General features: G+C 40.7%; 1 protein-coding gene across 13 annotated transcripts in view; it reads left to right on the forward strand.

The window, feature by feature from the left end:
• The window catches only part of LAPTM4B (lysosomal protein transmembrane 4 beta), a 91,606-nt gene that overhangs the window by 11,650 nt on the left and 54,263 nt on the right, over positions 1-25,693 (forward strand). For 12 of the 13 annotated variants that reach the window (XR_013351395.1, XR_013351396.1, XM_077846677.1 and 9 more), the window contains exon 2: positions 18,492-18,603. The exons of the other annotated variant lie outside the window; for it this stretch is intronic. Coding sequence is in view for 10 of the 12 variants with exons in the window: in XM_077846677.1 (XP_077702803.1) it covers positions 18,492-18,603 (112 nt within the window). In the remaining 2 variants the exon portion in view is untranslated. The remainder of the gene's footprint in view (positions 1-18,491; positions 18,604-25,693) is intronic. 13 annotated transcript variants of the gene reach the window in all.

Consider the following 25,693-nt stretch of genomic DNA (forward strand, 5'->3'; position numbering starts at 1 on the left):
GCCTTTCTTTTTTTAAGATTTTATTTATTTATTTATTTATGAGAGACACAGACAGAGGCAGAGATATAGGCAAAGGGAGAAGCAGGCTCCATGCACGGAGCCCGATGTGGGACTTGATCTCAGGACTCCAGGATCACACCTTGGGCCAAAGGTAGACGCTCAACCTCTGAGCCACCCAGGCATCCATGCTTTTTTTTGATGTCACATTTTCCACATGTATTCCTCAATTAATTTTTGTAATCAAAGGTATTTTTACTACTCTTGTCTTTTATTTTTTAAAGATTTATTTAGTTATGAGAGAGAGAGAGCACGAGTACACATGTGAGTTGGGGAAAGGGCAGAGGGAGAGAAACTTCAAGCAGATACCCACTTTGTTTGGAGCCTGATGAGGGGCTTTATCTGACAAACCATGAGATCATGACCTGAACCAAAACCAAAAGTTGGCCGCTTAACCAACTGAGCCACATAGAGGCCCCTACTTTTGTCTTTTAACCTTCATACTAACTTTATAAATGATTAATCCACTGTCTTTACTATTTATTTACCTTCCCAGTGAGATTTATTATTTTACGTTTTCTTGTTACTAAGTATACCTTTCCCTTTCCCTTTAGGCTGGTGTAGTGGTGATGAACTCCTTTAGTTTTCACTCATCTGGAAAACTCTTTATCTCTCTTTCACTTCTGAATGATAACTTTGCTGGATAGGGTATTCTTAGTGGGAGGTTTTTCTTTTCAGCACTTTGAATATATTGTGCCACTGTCTTTTAGCCTGCAAAGTTTCTGCTGAAAAATCTGCTTATAGTCTTGTGGGAGTTCACTTGAATGTAACATGTTGTTTTTCTCTTGATGCCTTTAATTTCAGTTTTTAAGGAATATTAAAATTGCAGGTTGTTTTAGATGGCCAAAAAACTAGAAAGGATGTGTTACAGTTTTCTAGATATGAGATATAGTAGATATAGGTTCTTTCCAGCAACAGTCTCTCATTGGCTAAGGCTGTGGATAATATGGATGGGAATTTTTATTGGTAGTGAGTGATACAAGTCTCTCATAACATCTAGGCTTCCTTCATCTGAATTCAGGAATCTAATACATTTAGGTAGTGAGGGATACTGAATTTTTGAGGGATCTCCAGTGAACCCCTTTTATAAAGCACAGATACCCTGTGCTACCATCTAATACAAAGGATCAAGTGTAGCTCTGTCAGATATTGACTGGTGAAGATTTCAGTGATATGTATTTACTTATTTTTAATTGAAATATAATTAATATACAGTGTTATATTAGTTTCAGGTGTGCAATATGATTTAAAAATTCTATACATTTCTTAGTACTTATCAAGATAATTCCCTTTATTTATTTTCCCCACCCTCCCACCCACCTCCCCTATGGTAGCCATCAATTTGTTCTCTGTAACCAGTGATATTTAATATGTTTTTCAGCTTTTGTTGAATGTTATGACAGATGTTCATCAGGATGTTTTAAAGATAGGCTGGCCACGAAATAAAGATTGCCATCAAACCTGTTATTAATACCAACTTCTCTGGGTCCCACTTTAAATATATCTAACTTAACTAACAAAGTGTCCAGTATTAAAATGGTTAACATGAGTTTTGCACTATGATGTGTATTATTAGGTTTAACTAAAGGTATAATATACTTATTTTGTTGGGGAAGATGTGGAGATGTGGAGGGAACCCTCCTGCACTGTTGGTGGGAATGTGAACTGGCGCAGCCACTCTGGAAAACTGTGGGGAGGTTCCTCAAAGAGTTAAAAATAGATCTGCCCTACAACCCAACAATTGCACTGCTGGGGATTTACCCCAAAGATAATAAATGCAATGAAATGCCAGGACATCTGCACCCCGATGTTTATAGCAGCAATGTCCACAATAGCCAAACTGTGGAAGGAGCCTCGGTGTCCATCGAAAGATGAATGGATAAAGAAGATGTGGTATATGTATACAATGGAATATTACTCAGCCATTAGAAACGACAAATACCCACCATTTGCTTTGACGTGGATGGAACTGGAGGGTATTATGCTGAGTGAAAGAAGTCAATCAGAGAAGGACAAACATTATATGGTCTCAATCATTTGGGGAATATGAAATACAGTGAAAAGAAATAAAGGGGAAAGGAGAAAAAATGAGTGGGAAATATCAGAAAGGGAGACAGAACATGAAAGACTCCTCACTCTGGGAAACGAACTAGGGGTGATGGAAGGGGAGGTGGGCGGTGGGCGGGGGTGACTGGGTGACGGGCACCGAGGTGGGCTCTTGACGGGATGAGCACTGGGTGTTATTCTATATGTTGGCAAATTGAACACCAATAAAAAAAATAAATTTGTAAATAAAAAAGAAAAAAAAAGAAAAAAGGATGAAGAAAAATAAACAGTCTAAGGAACTTACAAGACATTATCAAGTGTACCAATATACACATTATGAGCATCCCAAAGAACAGAGAGAGAAAGGAAGTAGAAAATATTTGAAGAAATAATAGCCCAAAACTTCCCAAATGTGATGAAAGATATGAATCTACACATCCAAGAAGTTCAATGAACTCCAAGCAAGATAAACTGAAAAAGACATACAATGGAATATGTACAGGGATGCCTGGGTGGCTCAGCGGCTGAACGTCTGCCTTTGGCTCAGGTCATGATCCGAGGGACCTGGGATCGAGTCCCACATCTGGCTCCCTGCATGGAGCCTGCTTCTCTTCCCCCTCTGCCTCTGTCTCTGCCTCTCTCTCTCTCTGTGTCTCTTCATGAATAAATAAATAAAACCTTTTAAAAATTAAAAAAAAACTTACTTTGTTAACTTATTTTGAGTCTTAGCCATAAAAGAAGAGTCCACATTTTTCCCTTCCCACCCCAACCCTTTAGGGCAGATACATTATTGTTCATAAAAGGATGCTGGTAGAAATATGTGAGCCCTAACAACATAATTTACTACTTTCTACTTCTCTGCCTGCTCCCTTGGCTCTTAGTAGAGCTTTTGGAGCCTTATGAAGAGTTCTTGAAGAGCTATAAACTGGTTAACCCATTTTACTTGAAGAAAAGTAAAAATTAAGCAAAGATCACACTTCTTCAGTTGCTATTAACAAACTTTTAAAGATTTAGAGTTGCCTCTTTGCAGTTGAGGCTTCCAAGGGAAAATTATTTCTCAGGGAAAAATGTGAGCACCAGAAGAGGCTTAATATAATTTCAAATTGTGAGTAAAAATAAGGTTGAGCTATTTCTTTCTTTTATTAGCCTCGAGCTGCTAAAATTATATGGCACTAAATTATGACTATTGAATGATTTGAGTATTTAGTAACTTTTTATGAAGACAACCTGGTAAGTCAATTTCACAGAAGAGATAACATTCAGGGCTAAAATATCAAGTCCCCAGGTTGGGTCAGCATGTCTTTCAACTACGCTTAAAGAGAAGGGTTTGCTTCTTGATAGTCCTCTGTTGAGGTCTCAGTTTTGACTACCCCAGCCTTGACCCTACTGCTGCAGGTCCCGGAGTCTTTTTTTCTTCTTCCTTTTTTTTTTTTTTTTTTTTAAGATTTTATTTATTTATTCATGAAGGACACAGAGAGAGAGAGAGAAAGAGAGAGAGAGAGAGAGAGGGGCCGAGACATAGGCAGAGGGAGAAGCAAGCTCCATGCAGGGCTCGATCCTAGGACCTTAGAATCACACCCTGGGCCGAAGGCATGCGCCAAACCACTGAGCCACCCAGGCGTCCCTTGTTCCTTTTTAAGGTAGCATTGGATTCTCTGGTATCTATTCTCTTCTGTATATTAATATTAACCTCCGTATTTGTTATGGTATAGATAAAGTCTTGTAACAGAAAGATGTAAAATGCAGTACTCACACAAGATAAAAGTTTATTTCTCCTTGTGTAAAACAGCCCAGGGTGGGTCCGTAGACTTTGTTCCATAAGGTCACACTCAGAGACCTACTCTGCTTTGGAGAGCCTGATTCTCTTTGTCTTCAACTGGAGAAAGTAGTCCACTTCCATTAACAGTGTTAACATACCCGGATTTATCCTGGTCATGGTTTCTGTTTCCCTCTCCTTTGCTGCCATATGGACTGTGGTATTGCTTACCTGTTCTCCCTGTCTGCTGTTTTGGAAGTTCTACTGTGTTTCTATGATTCTAGTTTTTTTTTTTTTTTTTTAAGATTTTATTTATTTATTCATGAGAGACACAGAGAGAGAGAGAGAGAGAGGCAGAGACACAGGCAGAGGGAGAAGCAGGCTCCATGAAGAGAGCCTGATGCAGGAATCGATCCCAGGTCTCCAGGATCATGCCCTGGGTTGAAGGTGGTGCTAAACCGCTGAGCCCCCGGAGCTGCCCTGCTTTTAGTTGTTAACTCAGGAAGTCTTAACAGGTATACTCATCAAAGTCTGGAGTTAATAATATCGTGGCTTATTTTTTTTTTTTTTTTAAGTAAGTCCTTTAACTCCTGTGTGTGTATGTGTGTGTGTTTTAGGGTCTTTTTTTTTTTTTTTAAAGATTTTATTTATTTATTTGACAGAGAAAGAGAGAAAGCACAAGCAGAGAGACCAGTGGGCAGAGAGGGAGAAGCAGGCTCCTGCTGAGCAGGAAGCCCCACAGGGGACTGGATCCCAGGATCCCGGGATCATGACCTGAGCTGAAGGCAGACGCTTAACTTATTGAGCCCCCCAGGGCACCCATAAAGATTTTATTTTTAAGTAATCTCTATGCCCATCATGGGCCTCAAACTCACAACCCTGAGATCAAGAGTCACAGGCTTCTCTGAGCCAGCCAGTGTCTTTTTTAAAAGCTCCCGAGACAATGACCTATAATACTGTTTGTTTAGGATTACCCATTATATTTATGTCTCTCTTTGTCCATTATTCTTTTTTTTTCTGCGATCATTATTGTAGTTTTCATTTTAAAATAAAATATTTGGGGGACGCCTGGGTGGCTCAGTGATTGATCGTCTGCCTTTGGCTCAGGGCCTGATCCCAGGGTCCTGGGATCGAGTCCTGCATCAGGCTCCCTGCATGGAGCCTGCTTCTCTGTCTGCTGTGTCTCTGCTTCTCTCTCTCTGTGTGTTTCTCATGAATAAATAAATAAAATCTTTAAAAAAATAATAAATAAAAATAAAAATGGATATTTGGTACCCAAACTGTGAAAAGTATATGACCCATCATTTTTCTTTCACACCTCAGACACCTTGTCTAGATTCACTCTTCTAAAATATATGTTGTGAAATGTCCTTTAGTGAGGCTCTGTTGGTGGCAAATGCTGACAGCTTTTATTTGAAAATGTCTTTATTTGGCTCTCATCCTTAAAAGATTGTCAATCCTAGATTGACAGTCCTTGCCTCTTAACATGTTGAAGTTCTCTTTGGCTTCTATGTTGCTGCAGACTGGCCAGTCGTCAGTTGTATTGACCTTTATTTTCGATTTGTTGGGTCTGGAATGGGTATTGTGGTTCTACATTAGTAGTAATCTGTGGACGATGCTGAAACTCTCATCTGCAGACCACACTTTTGGTACCAGTGGTTTGGTGAACTCCTACGCTTGTGGTATTAAATTCATTTTCTTATATTCTTGACTATGTAGTTAAAACTTTGACTATTAGTTTTTATTCTTTCAAAAGATATTGAACAGAACGGGTAACAGAGTATGGCTATAAGGAACAAACTTAATAATAAAGAAATACCATGGGGCTTTTCTGAAAATATTTTAAAAATTAATTTAGTAAATCACAGTAGGGCTTTCTTTGATTCTTTTATTTTTACTTGAGCATTTTTCTTTGCCTGTTTTTTTTTCTCTTGCCAGCAGTTTAGAAATTAAATGGGAGTTTCTCAGATAATCTTTTTTTTGATATTTTATTTATTTATTAATGAGAGACACAGAGAGAGGCAGAGATGTAGGCAGAGGGAGAAGCAGGTGCCTCACAGGGAGCCCAGTGCAGTACTCGATCCCAGGACCCTGGGATCATGACCTGAACTGAAGGCAGACGCTCAACTGAGCTACCCAGGCATCCTACATTTGATTTTAATTTGACAATTAATACTGTTTAAGAAATTAGCTATCAGAGTATACTTTAGCAGCTGGTTGTTCTAGAATTCCAAGCTGTGTTTCAACTGTAGGAGTATATGTTTTTTGTTTTTAATTTCTTTTTAAAAAAGATTTATTTATTTATTTCAGGAGTAAGGGGGACAGAGGAAGAGAGAAAGTCCTAAGGAGATTCCTCACTGAGCCCAGAGCCTGACACAGGGCTGTATCTCACAAGCTGAAATCATGACCTGAGCTGAAACCAAGAGTGTGATGCTCAACCAGCTGTGCCACCCATGTGCCCTTGTCTTTCATTTCTGATATTTGTTTTTGTTTGGGAATGTTTTGAATATATTATTATTTTGTTAGAAGATTTTAACTCTAAAGTATAATATAACAACACTGTTCTTGAATGGGATACAAAATTTATATTCTGGTGGTTAAGTCTGTAACAGACTCTTCACTTTCATTAGTAGACACATTCTGTTTTATGAGTTTCATTTCTATCTGATGAATAGCTACAGGAATAAAGTATTCTTGTATATATTAAAACTAAGTGGAGTAAATAATGTAATCAGTCTTTCTTTTTTTTTTTTTAAGATTTTATTTATTTATTCATAGAGACAGAGAGAGAGAGGCAGAGGGAGAAGCAGGCATCATACAGGGAGCCTGACGTGGGACTTGATCCAGGGCCTCCAGGATCACGCCCTGGGCTGCAGGCAGCGCTAAACCGCTGCGCCACGGGGGCTGCCCTCAAACAGTCTTTCAAAACATTTTATGGTAATCCAGGTTGTTGGACTAGGATGGTTACAGATAGGGAGTAATAGACCTCATGAATAAAGCATATCAGAACATAAAGAAACCGTGCTTGCTGTATAAAAAAATTAATTTAGCCATTTTACACTTTATATTTGCTCTTGTCTTTTCCAAATGCTAGTCTTCTGACCCTTTAGTATGTGATACTTTTTCTTTTTTCTTTTTTTTTAAAGATTTTTTAATTTTTTAAGTAATCTCTACACCCAGTGTGGAGCTTGAACTTAACCCCGAGATCAAGAGTCACATGCTCCACTGACTGAGCCAGTCAGGCACCCCTGTGATACTTTTTTTTTATGTGTGGAGTTTAGGTCTCCATAGCCTATTCTAAACTAGGCTCCAGTCTAGACCCATCTCTTCATAAGCAGAGAGATCCAGAATGTTTTTTAAGACATAGAAGGGAGCATGCTTGTTCTTCCCACCCATACAACCTGCACCCAAGTCTCCCAGAGGCTCTTTGGACAGCATTCCTCGATCTGGCCTCCTCAGGGGGACCATCCTTTGCCTTCTGTCTACTGCCCAGACAGCTTTCTCATTGTTCACATGGGCTCTGTATTTTGAGAGCATATAATGGTGCCTCAGCCTGAGAGTGAAGATTAGAACCCAGCCAAGTCCATTCGGAGAAATGGGCATGCTTCTGCTGGTATGGCAGATAAGCCTCATTTTGCTTGCTCTTGTAGCATACTGAGTGGATATCTGAGACACTCCCTTGGAAAGAATTCTGAGCATGCACCAGGGGATTGGTTGGCAGATTCCGCTGCCTGGATCTGTGAACTGAGTGTGGTGGCTTCTTGAGAGGGAACTGGGCTACTAGCAAAGGCATGCATGGCATCTGTAACAGTGATTGAGTCTCAGCTGAGAACTATGACCTTGTGCGGGGTTTCCTCACAGTCTGAGTGGCTCATTTGTAGAATGGAGTGATAATGGTCACACTTCCTAGGGAAGGCAGGACTGCATCAGTGATATAAAATAGTATGGGTGGTGGTAGTGGTATCTTGAGGAAGCCATGTGAAAATGATGGCCCCATGGGCTACAAGGCGAAGCAAGAGGATTTCATTGAATTTGGGGGAAAATATTATTACATTAAAAAAATTGCCTATTGAAACGTAGCTCTAATAAAAGGTACAACTTCCATTTTACTGCTTAACTTTTTTCCCCCTTACTGTGTATGACCTGAACACAGTCCTTTGGTTTAAACCTTCAGCAACTTATAACATTAGTTATAATTATAATTCAGTTCGAAGGACTGACAAGAGTGGCTCATTTTTATGTTTTTGTTTCTTGGAACTGCCTCTTAATTCTCAGTCATTTGCTCTGATTCCCTAATATTATTTGCGCTGTAATCTTTTGTTTCTCGAGATTTCCAGAAGCCTGTTACTTTCTGGTGTTAATAATGTCATCTCCTTGTGAAGTCTTTCAGCTTCTCCCTGAGCCACATTAGCAGAATTCCTTTTCACTCTGAATGAAACATCCAGTGGATTTGGCTGTCTTCTCCACTAGACAATAAGCTACCTTGTGGTGTTGGCCATAATATGTATGTGATGTCTATCACAGTATATGGCCTATGTTTGTTGCCTAAGAGATAATTTCTGGACAGTTGAATGAATTACTTAATGAATGTTCGAGCATTCTGTATTTCTGGTTGTTGATGTATTTACCCCACAGAACTACTGATCTTTGGGGGCAACAGCCATGTGTTACTCCTTGTGTAGCCCAGTTTCGAGCAGAATATTGGTAACATAGTACATGAACGGATTTACTCAATTTCTTAGACAAATAGGATTTTACAATAAATCCAATTTTCACCCCAGAATATATTTACCACAGTAATAAAGAGCAAGTGTCAGATACTTACTTACTTACTTACTTACTTAATTAATTATTTATTTTTAAAGATTTTATTTATTTATTCATGAGAGACACTGAGAGGCAGAGACACAGGCAGAAGGAGAAACAGGCTCCATGCAGGAAGCCTGATGTGGGACTCGATCCCAGGTCTCCAGGATCACACCCTGGGCTGAAGGCAGCGCCAAATCACTGAGCCACCTGGGCTGCCCAAAAACTTATTTTAATATCAGAACAGGACCATATAGATGAGCTTATTTGAATAAGAAAGTGCATTTGGATCAGAGTTCTAAAATTAGATTCAAATATATTTTTTTAAGATTTTATTTATTTGGCAGAGAGATAGAGTCAGAGAGCACAAGTGGAGGGGGGAAAGGGCAGAAAGAGAGGGAGAAGCAGGCTCCCCACTGAGCAGGTGGCCTGATGCAGGGCTCAGTCCCAGGACCGCGGGATCATGACCTGAAACCAAATGCAACATTTAATGAACTAAGCTGCCCAGGTACCTCAGATTTAAAGGTATTTCAAGTAAAAAGTTCATACTTTCATTACATTTTGATTTGCCTGTTGAAGTTGGACCCAAGTGAAAGGCACATCTACCATTATTACCTTTTTTATTATTTTTTAAAGTGGGGAAGAGGCATAGGGAGAATCTTAAGCAGACTGCACACCCAGAGTGGAGCCTCATGTGGGGCTCAATCTCACAACCCTGAGATCATGACCTGAGCCAAAATCAAGTCTGACTGACCCACCTCAGTTTAACCAAGTAAGCTACCCAGGTGCCCCTGCCATTATTAGCTTTATTTATTTATTTATTTATTTTCAAATATTTGAGTATCAAAATTAGCCAACTAGGGTAACCTAGCTGGCTCAGTTGGTGGAACATAAGACTCTTGATCTTGGAGTCCTGAGTTTGAGCCCCAAACTTTTTTAAAAAGTCAAAAAAAAAAAAACCCAATTATCTGAAATCAGCATATCTGATTATAAGCCATATGTTTGTTTGTTTGTTTATTTATTTATATGTTTGTTTTTGACCTTTTTACTGTGAGTATTCTACACATACAGAAAATGCACAAAATACAACCAAATAGTTATATATCTACCACTCAAGTCTGACTTTTCTCTGAAAGGTTACCCTAAAGATGACAATATACATCCTTGACTTTTAAAAATCTCATATTTACTGGTACTTTAATCCTCTTCCTGGGCAATGCAAGGATTTAAGATCAGTTCAATTCCAGTTATCTGCTCTTGGTTTATAGGCTGTTGTCTACTTTGAATCTATTTCTGTTTGCACTCGCAAGTTATTATGACTGTTACTGTGTTATCAATATTCACAAATTGCCAACATAATTATCATTTCTGTTATTCTTCTTTGTACATCTTCAGCCTTTTATCTGGCATCATTTTTCTTTTGCCCAAAGAATACTTTCACTGTTGAGCTGCTGGTGACAGATTCCCTCAGTTTTGTCCAAAAGTATAATTTATTAATTTTCTTGAGAGTTGTCTAATGGGTTAAACTCATCCACTGTATTCATGATTTGGCTACTACAGTTTTTCATTCTAAAACCTCTTTATTCTTTTCAAATCTGTCCTTTTTTTTTTTTTTTTTGATGCTAGTTCCCTGCCAAAATTCTCCTTGTGCTTTTTATCTATCTCCTTGCTTTTCATAAACATAGCCACTTTAGAGGGCATGCTCACTTACTTCAATATCAAGAGTACCTATGTTTTTCTTGTCTGTCCTTTCTCCTGATTCTTGTTCTGAGAGTCTTGTCTTTTCCTGTTTCTTTTTTTTTTTTTTTAAATTTTTATTTATTTATGATAGTCACACAGAGAGAGAGAGAGAGAGAGGCAGAGACACAGGCAGAGGGAGAAGCAGGCTTCATGCACCAGGAGCCCGACGTGGGATTCGATCCTGGGTCTCCAGGATCGTGCCCTGGGCCAAAGGCAGGCGCTAAACCGCTGCGCCACCCAGGGATCCCTCTTTTCCTGTTTCTTGTATTCTGGACACTGCACTTGAAAATTAAAAAAAAAAAAATTCAAGGCATTGGATGATATATAATCTTTCTCCACCGGGATTTTAGTAGCTTTTATAGGGGTCTGGCACCTGGAGAGTGGCTAAATCCAGTTTCAATACTCAGATGATGGAAAGCTGGGCTGTGTCCCTTTGAAGGCTTGTCTACTTCTGGTTCACCTTCCTTCAGTGGTGAGGCCCCTGTGGGTTCTTAGGGCAAAGCCCTGGGGAATCTACCCTCTATTTCCACCCAGGAGGCCCTTGACTGCCTGGCCCAGTGAGGCTGTCACGGGTACTGCTCAGGCTCTTAGCTCTCATCCATCTCTAACAGAATCAACAGATACCCCTGGGGTATTTCTGCCTTCTGCATCTTGGACCAGTAATTCTTCACTGCTTCATTAACTCTCATGCTTTCTCACAGACATGGGTTCTTTGTCCAGATTTCCTAATTGTCCTCAGAGAGAAATTGATTTGTATTGCTTATTTCACCATTATTGGAAGTGGCAAATCTCTTAATTATTATTATTTTATTTTACTCTGACATTTCTCCTCTGAAATATCTATTTCCAAGATTTCTCTTGAACACCTGGCCAGATTTACTTGTTATTGATCATTTTCTTTCTATTGATTGTTTTTAGAGAATCAAGTTTCATAAAAATATTTTATAATTTTTTATATTAAAAATATTTTTGAAGTTTTAAATAATTGTTCCTAACTCTAAAAGCAGTTTATGCTCATGTTAGCACTCTGGAGAATACAAAAAGGAGAGACAATGATAATGAAAGGTATAAGTCATTTGGAGCGCCTGGGTGGCTTAGTGGTTGTCTGCCTTTGGCTCAGGTCATGATCCCTGGGCCCTGAGATAGAGCCCCCCCCAATCAGGCTCTATGCTCTGTGGGGAATCTGCTTCTCTCTCTTCCTCTGCCCCTCCCCTCGCTCCTGCTCTCTCTCTCACTCTCATTCACTCTCAAGTAAATGAAACCTTTCTTTTAAAAAAAAGGTACATCTGCAAACCTACTACCTGGTTTATATATAAAATTGTATGTTTTAGTGTTTTTAGTCTGTAATTTATACATATGAACATATCACACATATACATAGAACTGGAGTAACATTTTTATACTGTAGTTTTCATTTAACACACTGAACATTTTTTATTGTTAATACTTTGAAATATGATTTTTAATGCTTAAGATTCTATTATTTGGTAGTAATATTATTAAGCCATTCTACTTTTGTTTCAAGTTTTTATTTATTTATTTATTTAATTTTTTTATTTTTTTATTTATTTATGATAGGCACACAGTGAGAGAGAGAGAGGCAGTGACACAGGCAGAGGGAGAAGCAGGCTCCATGCACCGGGAGCCTGACGTGGGATTCGATCCCGGATCTCCAGGATCGCACCCTGGGCCAAAGGCAGGCGCTAAACTGCTGCGCCACCCAGGGATCCCTGTTTCAAGTTTTCATTATAGATAAGTCTGCAGTCATTTTTGGACAGCATTTTCAGTACAAATTTCTAACTGTTGTGTAACGATTATCTCAGTGAATTTGAATATTATTAAGGTTCTCATGTTGAAGCTTTTAAAAAATGAGCTGATAATTACATTTAACATTTTCAGTTGTTTAGACTGAAGCTGTAGGTATCACTGTTCACTTAGGATGTGATATATGATTTAAAGGTAAAGAGCATTCTGGCTGGGACACCTGGGTGGCTCAGCGGTTGAGGGTCTGCCTTTGGCCCAGGGCGTGATCCTCGAGTCCTGGGATCGAGTCCCATGTTGGGTTCCCTGCATGGAGCATGCTTCTCCCTCTGCCTACGTCTCTGCCCCTCTCTCTGTGTCTCTCATGAATAAATAAATAAAACCTTTGAAAAAAATAATAAAGAGCATTCTGGATCCCTGGAGAACATACAATGGTCTCATCACTAAAGTAATTGGACAGAAGTTGAATTTATTTACATACGGAAGTAATCATTGTCAAGACCAAGGAAAAAAATATGTGACACCACAGGAACACTTTGTAAATAGAACAGGAACAGTTTGTACACGACCTATCCAGACAGACAAGGAAGTCCAAGCATAAATGAGCATTAGCTGAACAACATCACAAATATGCCCACTCTTTCTTTTACATTTAGATCAGCTGTGGTCATTACATAATCTGCTCCTGGCAAGTCTTTGTGTCTTCTTCATTCTCATTTGCAGTCATTTCGTTCTTAATCAGAACTGATGATTGGGTGATTTTTGATGATGATTGGGTGATCCTCTCTCTTTCAGGAAGTCCTTCCTACCCAGTGTTCTTTGGGCTTTGACTTAATTTGACCTTTTCCACCTGAGTGTGTAGTAGCCACCATGGATAGTCCTCTCCTGGCTCCTTTGCATAGACCTCAGCCCTCATGGATCCTCTGTCAACCTACTGTAGTCACTATATATATCACCCATGGCATGCCAAATCCCCATCCAGCAGTAGAGGTTTTATGACACAGTGCATATGTGTCAACACACAGTTTTCTTATGCCCATTTCACTCTGATGAAAAGAACACAGTGGTGACTAGTCCTCTGTGATATGTAACGACCTTACCATCACATCTTTGTTTTATCTTTGTCCCCCACTTTCTGGACTATCTTGTAAAGAACTAGGGCAGCTGGAAGGGCAGTTGGCTCCAAGACTGTGGTCTGTGGCTTGTGAGTCTGGAGAGAAGAGCCACAGGACTGGTGCCATGGAGGAGAAGATGACAGTGAGCAGAGCAGCTAGGGCACAGCCAGGTGCAGGAACCAGGGCCCATGGTGGAGCGAGAAGCACACTGAACCAGTGACTAGAACTCTGCTGCCGGGAGTGATGTGCTGGGTACAGGCGACCAGAGCAAAACCAGGGCTGGCCCGAACACCAAAGGTCGGCTAAAAACAGGCGGAAAGCATGATTCTTTGGGCCTCCGCGAAGTACTTTCCAGCACAACGTGTCTAAAATCAGCCTCATCTAGCCTCTGTCATGTCCCATATTTCTGGTAGTAATAAGGTGGGATCCTATAACCCAGCCTTGAAACACCGAGGCTTGTTTGTGTCCCGTTATCTTTGCCTCTCGTCAGTGAATATGGCTCTGATGATGCTGCCTCACTACATGGAAAGGCCTTGGGGTTCCAACTGTGGCTCTTCTAACACTAGGACCTGAGGTGAGGTCCCTTCACCTCTGAAAGTAACCTGTGAGACCACGGTCCCACCATGCTGTCTTGAGAATACAGGAAAGTGGAAGGAACCTCTTGTTACTCCTCAGGAGACCGGTGCAGTGCTCTCCAGCTCAAGGGGCCTGTCTCCTGCTGAGCCCCCCATCTCTTCTGGTTTGGTCTTCCTAGTGACAGGACTCTGATCATGTCTTACCCCAGCTCAGAAACCTTTATGGCATCTTCATTAACTATTACCTTGAAGCCCCAGGCTCCTGTCCTGCTCCTAAGGACCATCCACCATCCAGTCTTAGTCTGCATTTCTTTCCTTTTCTTTTTTTATCTAAAGAATTATTGATTTATTTCAGAGAGAGTTAGCATGAGTGGGGGAGGGATAAAGGGAGAAAGAGACAAACAGTCTCCCCATACTGAGCATGGAGCCTGACAAGGGCCTGGATCCCAGGACCCCAAGCTCATGACTTGAGCCGAAATCAAGACTTCCGTACTCAACCGCTAAGCCTCCCAGGCCCCCACCCCAGCCTGCATTTCTGTTCTCATTCTCTTACACTTAACCTTGCCTGCTGTGTTCAGCCACATTGAGCTGCTTACTCTCTATTCAGTACAGGCCCCCATCCCAGTGGCCCTACTCAGACTGAATGTGTTCTTTTCCACACTGCTAAGCTTCCAAAACCTTCCCATCTCTCTGTCCCCTGTCCCAAGTGCTCCCATCTCTACAATGCCTCCCTGTGCCCTCAGTCTCAGGCTCAGGCTTCTAATCCCTTTCTCTGAACTTCCATTAGTCTTTCTCTGAACTCTTGGCATGCTTACTGCTGTATGCTTTGTGTTATTTGGGCACATGACTTATTTGACTTCATATTCTGAGTCCAGGAGAATTCTTCCTAAGCACTTAGTGCAGTTCCTATCTGTTGTTGCAGTTAGCAAGTGTGTTGTGATAAGTAAACCAGGCGTGGGGATAATAATAAGCTGATTAAGAGCTGACAGATGCTTTCTCCACTGAGTATTCTTAGCTCCCTTGGCAAACATAAGTGGACCATATATGCATGGGCTTTTTCTGGGCTTTCAGTTCTGTTCCATTGGCCCATGTGTTTATGCCTGTACTACACTTTTAATTACCATAAATTTGTTTTTGTTTTTTTAAGATTTTATTTATTTATTTGAGAGAGAGCACCAGCAGGGGGAGGAGCAGAGGGAGAGGGAGAAGCAGGCTCCCTGCTGAGCACAGAGCCCGACTTGAGGCTCCACCCTAGGACTCCTGAGATGATCTGAGCTGAAGGCAGACACTTAACTGACTGAGCCACCCAGGTGCCCCTAATACTACAAATTTGTAATAAAATCTGAAATCAGAAAAAAAAAAATGAGTTGACAGATGTGTTGGAACTAAAAAGACAGGACAACAGCGGTCTATTGCTAGCTGAGTGGCTGCCAGGTCATGTTCCATGCCAGCCAAGAGCTGTTATGTGGTTCTTGTTGAGGTGTAAAGAGGTAAGTGAACTCATTGGAGTGGCCATTAAATGCCAGTCACTCTGCTAGATGTTTTACTTGATTTACTCCTTTGAACCCCAATCAGATGATCACGTTCTTCCCTTTCTTTCTTTCTTTTTTTTAAAAGCTTTTATTTATTCATGAGAGACACACACACACAGAGGGGCAGAGACACAGGCAGAGGGAAAAGCAGGCTCCATGCAGGGAGCTCGACATGGGGCTCGATCCCAGGGCCCTAGGATAACGCTCCGGGCCGAAGGCAGGCACCAAACCGCTGAGCCACCCAGGGATCCCCTCTTGTACCCTTAAAATAAAATCCAAACTCTGTAACACTAGCCATACAGAATCCCTAAATGTGTCCTTCATATCCTTAACCGGATACACTGCCCTGCCTCCTCACTCCACCCAACCTCCACTGCTCCTTAAAGCTTTGCCTGTAAATCCTAGGTGTATGTCTTCCCTTTTCAGCCTCAAAACTGTGACCCATTATGGTAATAGTGAATATGCTGTCTTTGTATGGTGGCTTACTTTTTCAAAAATACAATCTTAGGTGATTTTGTCTCTGATCTTATTTCAGTTGGTAATCTTAGGACTGCCTTTTGCAAAGACAGGATTAGAGAGGGAATGAAGTGCCAAGAAAACTGGACAGTGTATCAAAGCACATCTTTGCTAAACATCACAAGCCAGCTGTAGGACTAACTCATACCTTTCTTTAAGCTTTAGATATGTTCTGATAAGCTTTCTTCAAATAGAGTTTGGCTAACCACACTGTCTTTAAAACGTGCTATGAAGTTTCTAGGATCTTTGAAGAGAAACAAGCAACCGGTAGTTCTAATAACCACTGTGGGGAGGGTAATTGGTGGATAGCAATAGGATGGAAACTGACTTTTCACTATATACTCTTTTGTACCTTAAGAAATTTTTTAACTACATATTTGTAATCGTTATTTATGTTAGCTTTATATATACGTACATACATTTGTATACATACATGTATGTACGTGTATTTTACACGCACAGGATACATATGTATACTCTGAAATTGCTATTCATTCTCATTGTCATTTTATTTCAAAAAGCAATCAGATCATATGAGACAATTTGGAAAAAAAGAGGAAGAAAAATAATTATTCTGAATCCTACAATAATCCTTAAACGACCACTTGGGATTGCCACTGAAAAATGAATTCTGGGGTGCCTGGGGTGGCCCAGTCAGTTGAGCCTCCGACTCTTGATTTTGGCTCAGGTCATGATCTCAGGGTCCTAGGATTGAGCCCCACATTGGCTTCACCCTCAGCACAGAATCTGCTTATCCCTTTCCCCCTGTCCTCCCCCCATGCTTGCTCTCTCAAATAAATGAATAAGTAAATAAATAAAATACTTAAAAAAAGAAAAATGAATTCTGGAGTAGATGTTTTGTAGAACAAACAACCTGACATTCTCTTTGAACCTGTTTTGTAAGTAGGTCTACCAAATATGAATTTTATAGTAGTTTTCATAGAAATGTATATAGTTTTTATAGAATTTTATAGTTTAGGCGTTTAGTTACTCTTGTAAGTAAAAGAATTTCCTCTACATAATCTTCATGGTCATTCATTTCTCTACCCCATTCTGACAAGAATAAAACACATGCAAAAAGGAGAAATAACCCAGTCTCATCCTGAGCCTCACCTAAGCTTTTACCACACCTGCCCCTCCAGCCCCACCGTAGTTGGTACATGGATATATAGCATGTAGCAAGGGCAGTTAGGAAGAATAAAGGAAGTAGAAATTGTAGAATGGCCAGAATTTCCCAATTAGTTGGATGTAGAGTTAAGGAAGATAGTCAGCCCAAAGATAATCAGTTTTTAAGTATAAACAGCAAGCTAAAAGATTAGGTTTTAGGAATCAAGATTCCTAAAACTCCATTTCTGCAGATTGTTAGCTGCCCTATCTTCTGTAATGTTCTTAACTCCCAAGCCTCAGTTTCTTCGTCTATAACATGGGGATAATTTAGTGCCAATTTCACTAGATTATTGGATGGCTTAAGAGCATGGGTCCATATAAAGCACTTAGTGTAGTGCTTGAGTGTTTTCCACTTTTTTAAAAAAAGATTTTATTTATTTATTCATGAGAGAGAGAGAGAGGCAGAGACACAGGCAGAGGGAGAAGCAGGCTCCATGCAGGGAGCCTGACGTGAGACTCAATCCCGGGTCCCCAGGATCAGGCCTTGGGCTGAAGGGGGCGCTAAACCGCTGAGCCACCCGGGTTGCCCTCCACTTTTAATGATTAACCATGATGCTAGTTTTTTAAGATAGAGAACATAAAAAGAGGAACAGAGACAGGAGATGGTGAAGGAAGGTGATTTCCATTTACACGAGCTAAATTTAAAGTACCCAAGGGATGTTTATTCTGCAGTCTCCAGAAGGCAGAGGCGGGCCTGGGGTGGATATGGTCCACCTCACCTGTGCTACAAGAGGAATGATCCTGGCTCTGCCACTATACTGTGGTTTTGCATTCATTTTCTGTTACCTAGATGATCGCAAAGCTCAAATTGTATGAATCTGTGAAAATATTTGATCACCTGGAAGGCCTTGTGATTGCTTATCAGAGTACACTCGGCTAACTGGCGAGTTTGTGGGTCTTTCCAGCTTTGGGCGGGGGTGCTATTTTATTTATTTATTTATTTATTTATTTATTTATTTATTTATTTATTTATGATAGTCATACAGAGAGAGAGAGAGAGAGAGGCAGAGACACAGGCAGAGGGAGAAGCAGGCTCCATGCACCAGGAGCCTGACGTGGGATTCGATTCCGGGTCTCCAGGATCTCGCCCTGGGCCAAAGGCAGGCGCCAAACTGCTGCGCCACCCAGGGATCCCCTGGGGTGCTATTTATGTTGAGTGGTCTGCTTGCTACTTCAGAGTTTCTGCCCTGAGGCAGCAGGAGGTGACATCTAGCTGTCTGCCACAACCAAGCCAAGAACCCTTGGTCTGAATGAGCATGTGGTGCTTCTGCCTTGGGAATGTTCTCCTGCCCCTCAGGACAGTGGCTTAGTGTTGAATGGGAGGAGTCTCTGTTGAAGTTAAATTCCATATGATCAGTTTAAGTTCCTGTTATAAAAAACATATCCTGGAGGTACTTAAATTTTTTTCCTTCTTATGCAGATCATCAACGCTGTGGTGCTGCTAATTCTGTTGAGCGCCCTGGCTGACCCAGACCAGTACCACTTTTCAAGTTCTGAGCTAGGTGGCGACTTTGAGTTCATGGATGATGCCAGTAAGTACATCAGATAGCAGTTGTAGATCTTCTGGTATTTTTCAAGGGCAGGGAATCCTGCTGCCAGTTCTTCCTGCTAAATTTCAAATACTGATTCATAGGCCCATTTGATCTGAGACATCACTTTCTTTCCATGGTTACAAATCAGATCAACAAATACTTATGTGCTGCTTGTGCTCTGCCCCTGTTCTAAGTGCAAGAGTCTAAATAAGATCTCTTTTTTTTATTGCACCTTGCATTAACTTTCCCATCTTTTTTTTTTTTTCATGATAGTCAGAGAGAGAGAGAGAGAGAGGCAGAGACACAGGCAGAGGGAGAAGCAGGCTCCATGCACTGGGAGCCCGACGTGGGATTCGATCCCAGGACTCCAGGATCCCGCCCTGGGCCAAAGGCAGGCGCCAAACTGCTGCGTCACCCAGGGATCCCTCCCATCTTTTAAATTATTGCTTTGTCATAGTCTTTTTACCCTGGGCCTTTTGGCCTTTTTGAGAGGATGGGAAGTAAATGGCAGGAAGCAAGGTCAAAAGGATCACACATATCTATCTCATTGGGTCTTCTATTATGTCTCTGTATTCACCTTTATTTTAGGAGATGATCATTCTTTATTCCAGAAACTGTGCTCATTATTTGGTGGACTTGGGCTTTTTTCTAATAAGTAAAAACATACACAGGGATATGGTTGTGGGATAGGCCAGAAGGAGGCTAGGCACCCAGCTCTTAAGATCATGGATACCTGAACATTTTATAATTATAGTTATGCTGTGTCCACACTTAAAGGGGCAGTATTGTGCATAATCCCAAACAAAAGATCATGCAAATTTAATTGGAGACCTATAAATGCATTAAAAAAAATGTTGGGGCAAAATGAGTAAGGTGGGGAAAGAGCGACTCGAGATGGGTTTTAGGCATAGACCAGGAACATTCGAAAGACCATGAGGCTTGTGGGTTCTATTCTCAGGGTCAGAAAAATCACTATTCAGTGGTTTTCAGAATTCAGTGGTTATGCACTGATGTGTCTTCTGCAGATTCCTTTCATCGCTAAGAAGAGGATGCATTTAGGAGACTGGTGTGTGAGCACAGAAGCCAGGACACTAGTTTGGAGGTGTTTCCCTGTGATCCAAGACTGTACTGAGGTTAAGGAAGAGGGTGGGTTTTGGAGGTAGGATTGATAGACCTTGTTAGTGTGGGTAAGAAAGGAAAGGGAGGAATCCAAGATGATCCCTGCTTTCCAGCTTGAATAAAAGACCTGAGCTTCAGTGAGGTGAGAGAATCTGGAGTCAGGAGATGAGAGTACACCTGACGGAGGGAGCTCGACTTTGCTTTAAGTGATTCACTGCGTTCGTTAGGAGTCTAGGCTCTGAAGCAAAAGACCTTAGTCTGAATCCTGACTGTGCCATGTTTTTTTTTTTTTTTAAGATTTTTATTTGTTTATTCATGAGAGACAGAGAGAGAAAGAGAGGCAGAGACACAGGCAGGAGAAGCAGGCTCCATGCAGGGAGCCTGATGTGGGACTTGATCCCAGGACTCCAGGATCATGCCCTGAGCTGAAGGCAGGCCCCAAATCGCTGAGCCACCCAGGGATCCCCTGTGCCATGTATTAAATGTGTTAACATGGGGCTACTTAACTTAGTGTGCCTTCTATTCCCAGTCTGCAAGATAGGGTTGATCATAGTATCTGCCTCATGGGATAGTCATGGTGATTAAATCAATTATTGCATGAAAAATGCTTAGAATGCAGTCTGGGCCATGGTAAGTGCTCAATATATTTTGCTTTTACTAACCATTCTTATTTAGGTATGGTCCAGTTGGAATATGAGCTGTCTTAGAGTAGAGAGATTAAAATGGGGGGTGGCTCTGTAACCCAGAACCCAATGTCTGGGCTGATGTAAATTTGAGCACATCAGCCTAAAATGGTATTTATATTAAGGACATAGTGAAAGGAAAAGGAAAGGGGTCCCAGATTGTGCCCTGTAGGAGCGCCAACAGTAGAGGTCAGAACAGGAGCCTGAGAGGAACTGGTACTGAAGTAAATAGAAAACCAGGAGATGCTTTCTTTTCTTTTTTATTAAAGATTTATTTATCTATTTTAGAGAGAGACAGAGAGAGACAGAGAGAGAAAAAAAAGAGCAGAGTGAAAGGGACAGGCAGACGCCCTGCTGAGCGTGGAGCTCAACACAGGGCTCAGTCTCATGCTCTTAAGATCATGACCTAGAACCGAAACCAAGAGTTGGATGCCCAACCTACCGAGCCATCCAAATGCCCCCAGGAGATGCTTTCTATCTGTCACCTTCCACTACCGTAACTTTGTAATATGTACTAAGCAATCAGGACATTATATTCTGGAGTGTGGGACCTTGTCAGACTGAGATGAGGCTTCTGCTATAACATTGCTCCTTCTGTCTATTTTGAATGACGCTGTTACTTTTACAGATTTTCCAGAAAGGGTAATGAGTTCTGTTAATATTAAATTAATATCTCTGCCTTCCCTCCCTTTAGCTAAAAGACCATGTAGTCTATATGTATAATGTTTGATTGATATTTATTCTATTTATTTATTTATTTTTTGGATTGGCATTTAAAAACAAATTATCTTTCACTGTTTCCAGTAGCAGGATTCCATTTCTAAGGTAATTGAGGTTAGAAAAAGAATTTTTAAATGATACAGCTATGGTTCTCTCTGAATCGAACAGTAACACTATATGCCTTGCTCTAATTCCCAGAGATTAAGCTGGTAATGAGCCTCTGGCAGTATAGGCTTAATTTAGCTGACTTCGAAGACTTGCTGGGACTTAAGAGTTTAAAATAGTAATTGTTCTCTAATGTCCTGGATATTAATTCCAGTGCATTTGAGTTTTCTCTCATATCTCATATGTTTGAAGGAAATGAATGAAGAGTTTGTAATTATGGTTAGGACTATCAGTCTTTTGAATCACATGTTATAAAAAGGTACAAAAGAGTAGATATTCACTTGAGTAAATCTTTTTTTAACTTCTTTCCGCTTACATTTCCTTTTCACATGCTTTTGTCTCCTTTTTTTAAAGATTTTATTTATTTACTTGAGAGAGAGCAAAAGAGAGAGAGAGGATGAGCAGAGCGGAGGGGTAGAGGGAGAGGAGGAAGCAGGCTCTCCACTGAGCAGGGATCCTGATGTGGGGTTCCATCCCAGGACCCCGGGATCATGACCTGAGCCGAAGGCAGACGCTCAACCACTGAGCCACCCAAGAGCCCCTGATCTCCTTTTTAAAACAAATTTGTAGGTCAAATTTTATCGCGTTTGACAAGCCTTTCTATGTTTTATTCACATATGGATAGAATTAAATAATCCTTGAAATGGGCATAATCAATTGCTTTAAGTAGCAGTTTTAAGTTGTTATCTTTTTGGAATAGTTGTGGCCATCTGCAGATTTTATCCAGAAGGACAGAGCAGGAATGTGTTTCACTTTTCCATATGGTATTTTACTAAAACGATCTGGGAGAAGAAGATGTGTTATTTACATCAGGAAGAGCCATATGGGAGAATCCAGTGGGATAAAGAAAGAAAATATATAGATTTCTTTAAAAAAAAAAATCTAGCCCTTTAACATTTGTATTTTAATATATATTTTATATGATGCAAAAATATTAGTGACAATACATATTTATAATTTATAAATAAGTATGTATTTTTATGTTACACCCTCCTCCCCACCTCCCAAATTGACCATACTAGGAAAGAATAAGGAAGTGTCATCAATTCAAGGAAACTACAGAGACACAACTAATGTCGGTCGTATGAGATCCTGGATTGGATTTTGGAATAATAAAAGGACATTAAGGGGGAGACAAGTGAAATTTACCTAAGTTTTGTAGTCTAATTAATAGTATCATATAAATGTTAATTTCCTGGTTTTGATGATAAAGGGTTACTACTAGGGGAAGCAGGATGAAGGGTATACTTGAACTCTCTACTGTTCTTGTAACTTGCCTATATGTCCAAAATGATTTCAGGATAAAAAGTCAAAGAAAAAAATAGTTCAATCTGTTGACTTAGAGGGCCAAAGGATAATAATTAAAAAGCATATATGTGTGGCATTTGGTATTATACACTCATAACTTACTTTGAGTAGAAGTAGACTTCATGGCATTTTATTTGTAAAATTTTAATGGATTCGCCAAGAATTGTGGCAGGAAGTATCAGTGCTGTGCGTGGTGCCAAAGAGCCCATCAGTCAAATTAATTTCTGGTTAATTTTGCAGGAGATATGTCTTTTCAGTCAAACTTAGTTTTATTTACCAAGTAGACATGCTTGGCATAAAGAAGGAAATGTACATAAAAATAATAAAGAATTGATGGTTAGCATATATGGGCCCCCCCCCCCCCCGATTTAGGATAAAGACACCACTACATTTATTGGAGAAAAGATGATCTTTTCAATAAATAGTTCTGGGTGAAATCAATGAGAGAAAAACACATACTTCACAAAAGAAGATATCCATAGAACCAATAAACAGGAAAATATTCTCCACATTATTAGTTGTAAAGGAAATACAGATTATAAGCACAGTAGTGAAGCACTGCCCCTTTCCAAAGTGGCCAACACTAACCAAACTGATAATACCACCTCTGCTGATAAAGATGTGGAATGGCTGGAATTCCCAGATTGCTGCTGGGAGTATAAATCGTACAACCATTTTTGGGAAAACTAAAGCTAAATATACATCTACCCTGTGACTCTGCAGTTCCACTCCTAGATATGGACCTTGCAGAAATGAGTGCTTGTGTCCATCATAAGCCAGGTGTAAAAATGGTCTTAGTAGCTTTATTTATAACAGCTCCAAATTGGAAACAATCCAGATTCCCACCAGTGATAGAATAGACAGAAATGAAGTGATCCAAAATGAAACCATATAAGCAAAAAGGTGATGGTGATTCACTGTACTTTTCTATATGTTTGAAAGTTTTGATAAAAAATAAAAATCTAAGAATGAGGTGCCTGGGTGGCTCAGTTGGTTGAGTGTCTGACTCTAGGTTTTAGCTCAGGCCATGATCTCAGGATCGTGAGATTGAGTTGGGCTTCACACTGGGCTCTCCCTCTCCCTCTGTCCCTACCCCCACCCCATGTGCTCTCTCTCTTAAATACATAAAGTAATTAATTTTAAAAATCTAAGAAATAGGAAAAAAGAATGACCAGGCTTTCCATATGGCTCTTGGCACTACAGAGTAGAGCTCTCCTTGCTCTGTCATTTGGAAAGGGCCCCCAGCTACTTACTTGCTCCAGATAGATCCTCCACATACACTAGGCAGTCAGTCTGCACAGTTTGTCTACTGTGCATAAAAATCCCAACAGTCTTAAGGAAATAGACACACATATGCAGCAGCAGAGGAAGTGAAGCCATAGGAACCATCCTGGTTCCTTTCTTTTCATCCATTCACCCTCTTGTCCTCCCATCTGTGTATTTATCTTTAAGTTGTGTGGCTCAAAAAGTTGCATATTTTACACATTGACTACATCTTGCTTATTATTCTATTTTTTTTAAAATTTTATTTATTCATGAGAGACAGAGAGGTACAGACACAGGCAGAGGGGGAAGCAGGGTCCCTGCGGGGACCCTGGTGGCAGGACTCGAACCAAGGACCCTGGGATCACACCCTGAGCCAAAGGAAGATGCTCAACTACCGAACCACCCAGGTGCCTCTCGCTTATTTTTTAAAAAAAGATAATTCAATGAAAATTCTCAATATTTTTTTACACAGATGTAGATGTAAGACGACCACTAGGGATAATTAAGTGATCTGGATAATCAAGGCCAGCAATTACTATCTCTAGACCTGAAGGAGGGGTGGAGGCTATAGTTACTGGAGCTGGGAATGAGGGACTCATACAGGGTTAACCTCTGCATCAGGATCAGTGATTTCTGGTCTAGGGCCACAGCCAACCAAAGGCAACCTCAGCTTCCCTTTGATCTTATGTCTGGGCTCCATACTAGCTGGACTCCACTTAAGCCAGAGGGTAAGAGAGGCTGTTAGAGCCCATAAGGGTCTGCCTCCTGGGCCAGAGAACTGGATGGTGAAAGGCAAATGGAAGACCTCTGGTAGAATTACTCACTTGTTCAATTGGATGTTCCACCTAACCAGCTATTTTGCCTCCTGCATGTTTCCCCACTTTGTCTGCAAGAATAAAGAACTGTGCTAAATGTCTTTTAAAAATTAGATACATTAAGCCAGGGCACCTCGGTGGCTCAGTTGGTTAAGTGTCTGCCTTCAGCTCAGGTCATGATTTCAGGATCCTGGGATTGAGCCCCACACCGGCTCCCTGCTCAGTGGGGAACCTGCTTCTCTCTATCCCTCTGTGCCCACCCACTCCCACACATGCTCTCTCTCTCAAATAAAATCTTTTAAAAATAAAATAAAATTTGATACATCAAGCCTGCAGATTATTTTTTTAAAGATGTATTTATTTTAGAGAGAGAGAGTGAGCAAGCAGGGGAGGGGACAGAGGGAGATGGAAAGAATCTCAAGCAAATACTGTGATGAGCACAGAGCCCAGTGCAGAGCTCGATCTGATGATCCTGGGATCACGACCTGAGCTAAAACCAAGAGTTGATTGACTGCTAACCCACTGAGCCACCCTGGCAAACCATGCCCCACTTTCCCCCAGCCCCCAAATTGCTTTGATTTGTTTGAGCTTCCGAGTTGGCTGGGGATTGAGTGGGAACTAAAATAGCTGAAGCACCGAGTGCGCTTCCTTTTGTGTTTTCTCACCTGCATCTGCTCTGATGATGAATTTTGTTGTTGTTGCTGTTGCTTGCATTTTAATGTGTTTGAAATCAGGATGTGATTTACCATTTCGTGTGGATTTAGTGTGAGGACATTGTTTTTCCTCCAAATACTTATTTTGAAAAAAATTCAAACTTTCAGAAAAGTTTCATGTACAATGAACATCCATCTTGCTTTTTTCATTAATAATAATTTCTTTTTTTAATAAATTAATTTTTTATTGGTGTTCAATTTACCAACAGACAGAATAACACCCAGTGCTCATCCCGTCAAGTGCCCCCCTCAGTGCCCATCACCCAGTCACCCCCACCCCCGCCCTCCTCCCCTTCCACCA

Source organism: Canis aureus, chromosome 14, assembly GCF_053574225.1.
Source record: "Canis aureus isolate CA01 chromosome 14, VMU_Caureus_v.1.0, whole genome shotgun sequence".
NCBI lineage: Eukaryota > Metazoa > Chordata > Mammalia > Carnivora > Canidae > Canis > Canis aureus.